This window comes from Gavialis gangeticus, unplaced genomic scaffold (assembly GCF_001723915.1).
Source record: "Gavialis gangeticus isolate Ggan-Ray unplaced genomic scaffold, GavGan_comp1, whole genome shotgun sequence".
Taxonomy (NCBI): Eukaryota; Metazoa; Chordata; order Crocodylia; family Gavialidae; genus Gavialis; species Gavialis gangeticus.
In genome coordinates this window covers 31,862,538-31,872,017 of record NW_017728998.1, presented here as the reverse complement: position 1 = coordinate 31,872,017, position 9,480 = coordinate 31,862,538, and the positions used below count along the sequence as shown (strand labels likewise).

At 48.1% G+C, this 9,480-nt stretch overlaps 1 protein-coding gene across 2 annotated transcripts in view; it reads right to left on the bottom strand.

Moving 5' to 3' along the window:
- Window positions 1-9,480, bottom strand: part of ADCY7 (adenylate cyclase 7) — an 84,613-nt gene that overhangs the window by 29,794 nt on the left and 45,339 nt on the right. For both annotated transcript variants that reach the window (XM_019505689.1, XM_019505690.1), the window contains exons 10-11: window positions 5,396-5,581; window positions 2,164-2,207 (exon numbers count right to left, since the gene is read on the bottom strand). In XM_019505689.1, coding sequence (XP_019361234.1) covers window positions 2,164-2,207; window positions 5,396-5,581 — 230 coding nt within the window. The remainder of the gene's footprint in view (window positions 1-2,163; window positions 2,208-5,395; window positions 5,582-9,480) is intronic.

The following is a 9,480-nucleotide window of genomic DNA, read 5'->3' as shown; positions in this document are numbered from 1 at the left end:
CTTCACTGTCAGGGCAGCTAGGATCTGGAACCAACTTCCAAGCAAAGTGGTGCTGGCTCCTACCCTGGAGGTCTTTAAGACAAGGCTAAACAATCATCTTGCTGGGGTCGTTTGACCCCAGTACTCTTTCCTTTCATGGCAGGGGCCCGGACTTGATGATCTGCTCAGGTCCCTTCTGACCCTACTAACTATGAAACTATGAAGATAGCAGTTTCTGAATTACATACAGCATAAGCACAGCTAAGAGGCATCTCAAGATTAAATGCAATGTCTAAAAGTTGGATTTTACAATTTCTTCTATTCAGGTTGAGCAGTAAACTTGCAATAATACATTAAAATGTCTCAGAAATCCAGTATATCTTGGAATGATGTAATGAGCAAACTGGAGAACAAGACAATACGTTCCTTTAACAAAGTCCATATAAAACAATGGTCAAGGCTTGCTATTATGAATATGGGGGGCGGGGTGGCAGGGGCACTACATAAACTTCCCCAGGCCAGACTGGCCCACAGAGTAGGATAAACAGTGGGATAAATTAGAGCACAACACTAGCTTGGGGTTTTGCAAGTGCTGACATAACCACTGCACTAAGAGTGAAAAGTTAACAAAGTTATTCTCCAAAGAAAAGTCTGTTTCTTATGCTAAACCAATGCTGGTGCTGCATGTTGACAATTTTTCTAGTTTACTAGCTCTCAGGGACAGGTTTGCACAGCACCTAGCTCAGTGGATCCTCCTTCCCACTCTGATTAAATCACACAAGTGCTACCATGAGACAAATAATTAACAGGTCATAGGAACAGAAGAACCTGTGTTCCCCATTATTAAATGCACAATAACCTAAGCTAGCAGCACATATGGAGTTGTTTTCTACTGATCTTTGTCTCCTTTTTCACCTCTCTTCCCCGCTGTACCCTGTTCTGTTTCAAGTGAAATGCAATCCAGTAATGTTTGAGTGAAGGGACTATCGAGAGGACAGAAAAAATGTCATAATATTTGAAATATATGTCCTAAATAACTGAATTATTTCTTAGGAACTTGTAACATCCTTTAAAAACAGTGTAGACCTGATTGGAACCCCTTAAGCCTAAGGTACAATAGAAATACTGCATTTGATTCCAAGATGAGGTGTTTTTCCCTTTTCAACATGGGGAAAACAAAGGCTTGTCTCAGACTCAAGTATCACTGCCGAGAGCTGGGAGAAGCGCCCGTGCAGGGAGTACAGCTGGGGCAGGGACAGCACTGGCAACATGCATATTCCCATTTCCAGCATCTCTCCCTGCCTGACTTCCTTATGCCCTTCCCTTTGTCTCCCTTGTTGGCAGGAATCTAGGCAGGACAGAAGGAAATCCCATGCTGCTGTGTCTCCAGCCAGCTGGGTGACCTGCAAAGCAGTTCCTCCCAGCTTCCAGCTGGAGCAGTGTGATTCAGCTGTAGCAAGCATCGGGAAGCTCCAGAGTCACTCCTGCTGCTGCAGAAAGCAGCTCTTCAGGAAGCCCAGCTATACAACATGCAGATTCCTCCTTGGAGCCTGCTCCCACCCAAGGGGGTGCATGGGTGAGGTGGAAGGGAAGCCAAGCAGGGAAGGAGGAATCTGTCCACTGCAGATCCAGACTCCCTGCATAGCTGCTCTCTCCAGTGTGGGGTAGGACCAGCTCTGGGACTCACCCTGAGCCCTGATCAGTAGGTAAAGCAGCTGAGGGGGAAGGTGGGCATGGAGGCAAGGAATAGGGAAGTGGTGGAGGGGGAAGCACCACGGGGACAAACGGTGGCGAACAGGCTGCCTGCCCTTGCTTGCTCCCACCACTTCTTCCCCCTCACCCCACCTGCCTCCATCCCTGCTTTCCCCCGCCTCTGTTTTCTCCCTGCGTGCCTCTTTGACTGCTTTCCCCACTCCTTCCCCTGCAAAAGCAGACAGACAAACTTAAGATGACCCTCCAATCACTAGATTCTGGACATGGAAAATTATAATAAATTTATAATTTTACATGTCTAGAATCTAATTATTGGGGTCATCTTAAATTCAAAGTAATCTTGGATTTAGCTACATGCAGTAGTTGTCTGGATTTTATTTAAATAAATATCTAAGTCCTATAATGAGGAGTACATCTAACAGCAAAAGGACCCCAAAGCCATACAGTAAGTAACAAAGTTACTTGACTCACCTATCTGAAGTCCTCAGACGACCTGCCATACGCAAAGGTATTTCCTGAAAAAGGAGAATTTGAGAATACATTTAATACAATCATCTAATAAAAACTGAAGGGATAATTTAAAATGTACTTTAAGAGAAAGTCACCCAGACACCCATGACAACATATGTGTGAAGAACTAATTTAAATCATACAGATGATGTTTATTTTCCACTGGACTACTAGCCACAGAAGTGATACAGAGGTAATGTACAGGATATTCCATGATACTTGATCAGCACTGAATGCATAGCTTAGTTTCAGACATTCATGTAACAAGAATCTTCTTCACTCACTTGTCTGAGCCCCACCCCCTGCAAAATGAAAGAATTCCATTCTACTCTGTAGTTAATGTAAATACTATACTAAATATAAGATGAGGAGAAAAGAAGGAAGCTGTAGTATTCACCTTCAGGTGAAACAAAATAAATCTAGTGAATCTCCGGAGGAAAGTTAAGATCCAAAAAGAACAGACAATAACCTTGAAATACTGGGTAGCATCAGCTCTTCTCAATAAGACAAAACTATCCTTTTAGCCTGGATGGGCTTTTAACAATCAATTCATTTATGTAGTCACTGTCTACCTGTGGCCTTCATTGGGAAAAAACATTTAGATATGTACCAAGGATAAACATAGGCTTAATTTTTGGCAAAACCAGAGATCAAATAGCCACATGGATAACGCTATTTAAGTTTCCAGGGTCAGTTCCACTGTCCCATAGGAATTTTTTTAAAAGTTTTAACACTGAATCAGAATGAAGTAAAAAAAAAAAATCTCAAAAATATTTTTAAAAATATTCTTACTTCAACTACAATTTCAAAATGCAAAAGCATTTGGAATAACTTTTTTTTAAATTTTAAAAATATTAAGATGGTTGGAAACGCATTTCAAAATGGTCATTGTGTTTAGATTGGCAGAATTCACTAAAATGTTTCCTTTCTAACAAAGTTATTTCTGTTTTGACAACTGTTTTCTAACCAGAGGTGGAAGATTGCTGCCCAGCTTTATTACCAATCTCTTCTCTCATCTTCATAATATGTGTGAGGGGCTGGCTGGCAGTGACTTAGCCCAGGAGTTTTGAAAGGGCAAAAGATGATCGGAGGACTTGGGATTCCCTTTCCTCGCCAATCTGGTAATGATTTGGCCCAGGGGTTTTGAAGGGGTAAAAAATGATTGGAGGACTTGGGATTCCCTTTCCTCACCAATCAGGCCCCAGAGACTCACCCTCCATGCCCTCCGATTGGCCCCCTGGGTCACCTGGAGGGGGATAAAAGGGGCAGTGTGGCTGACTCAAGGGGGACCAGCGAGGGACCACAAGGAAGGAGATTCAAAGAGCTGGCAAAGAGCTGGGAGTGGGACCTGCAGGCAGCAGCTGGACCCTCAGCAGTGCGGCATGTGGCTGGCAGGAGAGGCTCCCTGGAGCTCAGGCTCCAGGATCCCCTACAAGAGGCTGCAGCCAGCAGGAGAGGCTCCCCAGCTCCAGCAAGGATCTGAGCAGTGACCTGACAGGTTCCCAGCTCTGCTTCCAGCTCCTCCAATCAGAGGCCAGGCAGCTTGACGTGAGGCCAGGGCGCCTGATAGGTCAAGACCCCTAGCAGCTTGGCACAACACCAGCACCAGTGGCTGTGTGGGAGAGCTTCTGCCTACCACGTGGGAGATCTGAGATCGAAGTCCCAGCTGTGGTGACTTGGGGCGAGTGAGCTAACAGCGGGAAATTCTTCTTGCAGTGGAAAGGGGCCATTGTGTTTTCCTCCTTTCTCCCCCTCCAGGTACCTAGGCCCTATATTCCTTGTCATTTGACATTTTGTATTTTATGCCTCAGGGCATTGTAGTGTCCCCTATACCCCCTGATGTATACTGGTTATGCTCCCAGTACAGTTCTCTCATTAAAAGGTATATGGTTAAGTTCCCATTGGTGGTCTGGCTCTGCTCTATAGGGGGAGGAGAGTCCCTACACCTCCCACAGTGCTTGTGCACCTGCTTTGATCCCTTCAATTGGAGAGGGGATACCTCTTGGAGTACCACCTGGGTTACACATGCAACAATTGAGATCATCAGAGGAATCAGAATTGGAGCCAAAGTAGAAAAAAGAGCAGGATAGCATTTTCCTCTAATAATTCACTCCCCTCTCTTGGGCTGATAATACAGTTTTGATAACATTTAGGGCACACAGCTAGGTCCAGCTATTCCCTCTGGCTTTTAGGAAATGGGAATCCATTCTTTAAACTGTCACAACTTTTGTGTTTTTGGAGCAATTGGATGGGCTGGTTTGTTTGGTTTTAAATGAGTGTCCAGGGTTCTCAGAGGCTGGGATGGATGCTTTTTTATACAGACTGGGTGGAGGGTGCCAAGGATACAAAAATATCTGAGACAAGCAGAACTTAAGGTTTTTGCAACTGGTTTACTAGTAGCAACAGGCCTTGCTCTGCTGGGCATTAGTCATTTTTTTTGCTGTTTTGCTAAGGATGTTGACTGCAAGTTTCCCTCTAAGGTGTGCGTGTGCACAGCTGTGCACAACTAAAAGTGTGGCCACGCACAGCCTTTTCAAGGCCACGCATCAGGAGAGGTGGGGGTGGGAGCTTCTCATGGGCTCCGCCAGCTCCGGGGAAGTGCTCCACTTCCCTACATCAGGGCTGGAGAGTGGAGCACTTCCCCGGCACACTGCGGGAAATGCCCCGAGGAGATGTGGGGGAGTGGAGTAGTGTCCTGGAGCCGGCGGAGCCTCGCTCGGGGCAGGCAGCAGCTCCTCCCCAAGGTGAGGCAAGGCAGGTATGGAAGCTAGGGCAGGGGGCTCCACTGGCTCTGGGGAAGTGCTCCACTCCCCAGCCCTGATGCAGGGAAGCAGAGCAGTTCCCCGGAGCTGGTGGAGCCCGTGCCAACCTCCGACCCCCGCCTCTCGGCCCCTGGCTCTGGCCCCTCGGCTCCCGGCCCGCCGCCCCTCGGCTCCTGGCCCCCTTTGATAATTGTCCTATGCCGGACCGAGGCGGCGTGCTCACGGACTGAGGCAGCGCGCTCATGGACCACTACTCCTTAGAGGGAACACTGGCTGATTGTGCACAGACAGGCATCTGTTTGGCATTCTGTACAAATCTAAATACCTAAAATGGCAACACATCCAGTGAAGAGACCAATCACAAGTCTTAAATTCTCCACAACAGATAGGGAGGAACAGCACAAAACCTGGAGTGCAACTCCAGCCCTCACCTTTCTTCGCCTCCCTTGCGTAGCTGAAGATTCACTGCTCACACTTTCTCTGTGGTTCAGGTGGGCAAAGGGTCTAGCCGCTCCCCAAGACTCCAGATAACGTGTCATTCGGACAGAGGCTCGCATCTTCAGCCCATCGTTCACCCTTGCTTTAGGAAGATGATTGTTTGAAGTGCTTTGTTTGGACTAAAAGGACACAATGCCCAAGTTAAAATATCAGAAAAATCAGCTGAGCCCAGAAGCTTGTACCATATGAACCTTAGAGCAAGTATGTCCTCCCAGGATATGCCTCCTTCCCTCCCCCTCCACCAAGTATATAGACAGGGTGACACCCTTGATTCCCCATCTGTTGAGCTGTCCTCAAAATCTCCCTGCCTGCAAAACTGAGCTCTGATTCCAACTTCTGGCTTCCTGACCAATCACAGACCATAGAGCTTTACAGGCAACTGAAGGGATTCACTCCACTTGAGAAGAGGCAGAAGGTGGGCAAGACCAAAAGCTTCTGCCATACATCTTTGGTACATGATTCAAGGGGAATAACACAGTGACTAGGAGGGCAAAGGAGACAGTTCTGCAAAATGCAGATTCAGCTCCAGATTACAATGGGGATTATATCCCCTGTGCAACAGTTTTGGGTCAAAGGCCACAAAACTTCCTTCCACAGGACCAAAAGCAGGCAGGGCAAAAAGACTAATGGCTATAATACGAGCATCAATCACTAGTTAGATACTGCATCGATCAGTAGTTACATCCTAGCATCTAAAGCACCATCAGGTGTACAAGAGCCATTTCAAGAGGTCTACTGAGTTACCATGACAAACATTCAAATAGCATATGTGCAATAAACCCTGTGTACAGTCCAGTAAATTATTAAAGCAGATCCAAGTCAGGAAGCCATAAATTCTGACGGGGGGGGGGGGGGGGGGGGGGGGGGGGGGGGGGGGGGGGGGGGGGGGGGGGGGGGGGGGGGGGGGGGGGGGGGGGGGGGGGGGGGGGGGGGGGGGGGGGGGGGGGAAGAATGGCTGCACTAATCATTAATTGAAGGTAGCTCTCCTGCGTTTCTTCCTAAGCAACTCCTAAGAAAGACGATGCAAGAGCTATTTTTTTCCTCCCGTGTTTTTTCCATGTTGATAAAACACTGCAAGAGGGCCGGGCCCCCAGGGGTGGTGACCATATGGTTCCTTCCCGGCTCCATCTCTAAGATGCCCTCCCTTGGTTCCTTGTCTTCCATACTTTGTTTTTATTAAGATATTAAGGAAGGGCTACTAAGACCCATGGTCTTGGAGCAAACTCTTGTCACTTCCAGCCAGTAGCAGGTCCCTCCCGGACCCTGCTGGCCTCAGTTTGCACCCTAAGTCGAGCAGGACCTCTTGGCCCATCTATGCCCCCAAGGCACCTATAGCTTTCAGGGCTAATTACATGGGCTCTGCCCTCCCCAATACCCACACCCATGCCTCACAGATGTTATTAATCACCAGCCCTTCTGGGCCACAGCCTCAGCCCCTATGACTAGGCCTCCCTGTCCAGGCACTTCATTCACCGCGGCTACTCCCCAATTTGTTTTCTAGGCTTACCTGCTTCTCTTGGGAACTTCACTGCCCTAAGCTATTCCCAGGCACAGCCTTCCTGCATGTAGCACTTTTCCTACACAAGCTGGTCCCAGGCATTATTTCCCACCCTAGCAGGCTCCTGCCTCTGCATCTGCCCCTCTCTGTGCTTCGGGCCCTTGGCCCCAGTCTCTGGGACACTATGCTCCGATCCCCAGGCTGCTGTACCCTGTCTCTGCCCTCTCCAGGCTGTGGGCCCCTGGCCCTGATCTCTGGGCTGCTTTCCCCCATCCCAGGGCTCCTGTGCCCAGCCTCTACCCTTGTCTGAGCTACAGGTTCACCCACCCCTACCATTTCCAAGGCCTGCCTCCCCAGACTGTGGGCTCACCCATCCCTGTTCCCAGGCCTGCCTTATTCCTAGACTCCATGTTGCTTGCTCCAGCTCACCTGTTCTCAAGAGCCCTGGCTGCAGCCTTGCTGCCAGGAGTTGCTCTCCATGTGGCACTAAGGGCTAGGCTGCCTGACCAGCTCCATCCCTGGGCTTATATGGCTCCTTCCAGTCACAGGACTCCCTAACCAGCCTCCTGTCACACCTGTAGGCTGCTTCGCAGGCTGCCACACTCTCTTGAAGTGATAGGCACACCAAGCACCCTGTCACATACACCAATTCAAAATTGTCAATATTCCAGGGCAGCCAACAGTTGCCTAGTTGTACTTAGGCAGCTAGGAGTTACAATATCACCTACCTTCCAAAAAGGGTGACACTGCCATGTAAGTCACTGAAGGAGAATGAAGCACTGAGACAGCATTTTCTCAAAGCTACCAGACTACATTCATTGGGGATCTTGGCTAAGATCCTCCACCATCCCACAATTAGTATCAAATGCAGCACAGAAGCAGCCACCTGAACTCTATTAACCATTGGACCATATTAAGAGCTGGATTTGTACCTAACATGTGCATGGGTGTTGGGCCTGCTCACTTAGCTGATCTTTGATCAATAGCTTATCACAGCTTGCGTGTGGCCTCTGCAAAGCGGAACTGCAGGAGCAATACAGCATGTTTCCCAGCCTGGAATGTGGCTGCCCAGGGGAAGTAACACAACCAGTTAAGGGCAAGGATAAGGTAAAAAATGACAAAGTTGTGTGACCTCTGAGACGCACTTCCCTATGCATCTGAAAATAATCTGTGATCACAGGCACCTGCTTGGAAGCTACCCAAATCCGTTCCCTGCTCCTGTAGTTTTTGATGCAGCTGGCCACAGAGGAAAACCCTAAGCACCCAACTGCAGATTCATGCAGCTGTTGCACTTGCCAGCACAATTTTGGCACACCTGAAGTGCACAGGTCAGACGTACCAGCTAGTGACCACACCTCAGTTGTGTGTGGATGTCACTGAGCTCAAAGAAATGGCAGGGAGGAGGAATTAAAAACAAGTAACAGCAAAAGAAAAAAAGCTAAGCTGATGGTGGTTTTGCCATGTTTTAGACAGATGCTCTTTTACTGTCTGTACGTTCTGGTGTGGCTATTAAATTTTCTTAATTCTGACTTTTAATGGGAATTTAAAAGAATTAGTCAAACTCAGGACTGACCAGGGTATCTAATTTATGTTCTGGGAACCCAATGAAAGGCAGAAATTATTAGGTACTACAGACCTTCCTCCTGTGTTATGGTAATAAATGAATCACAGTGGATTATGTGAACTGGTGAGGAAAGGCTCATGGTTGGGACTTGGGAGTTAATTCACACATCAGTCGCACTAAGCCTATTTTCCACCTCCTACATGAGATGATGGGGAAAGGCTACGAGTGGGTGAGTGGTTGGGTGTGCAATCTCAGTATTCAAGTAGAACCTGGGTGTGAGTATCCCTTTCAGGAAGAAGTGGTTCTAAGTGAAAAGTCAGCATTCGGCTATACACTACTGAGGCAAATACAGCAGGCACAGGTAGCTTTCAAAAGAGGTTTTCCTACAGGCAGTGGACACTCACATTGTTATGTTTGAGGATTTTCAGATAGTGTTTAGAGAACAATGTACAGAAGAGATGTTATTTGGAATTCAGGACTGGTATATTAGTTTTATTCAAAACTTGTTGGCACAAACTGATTTATGAGCAAAACAAAAAAAATAATTAAAAATGAGTGTTTCTTTGTCTCCCTCTAGTGCAGGGGTGGGCAATTATTTCAGCTGGAAGGCCACTTAGGGAGTTTTGGTGAACTGTTATGGGCTGGGTCAGCACCCCTCACCCCCTCTACAACAGCTCACCAAAACTACCTACACGGTAGGTGGCAATAGAGAGCAGGCAGGCAGGGCACATTTGGCCAGGCGAGTGGGGAGTGGCATCCAGGAGTGGGGCAGGTAGGCAGGAGCTAGGATTATGGGGCACAGACAGTAGGAGCATGGGCATGAACCCCCCTCTTGTCAGCACGGAGGCGGAAAAGGATCTTGGAGTCATCACTGACTCCAAGATGAACATGGGTCGGCAGTGTGGGGAGGCAGTTAGGAAGGCCAACCGTACCTTGTCATGCATCCACAGATGCAT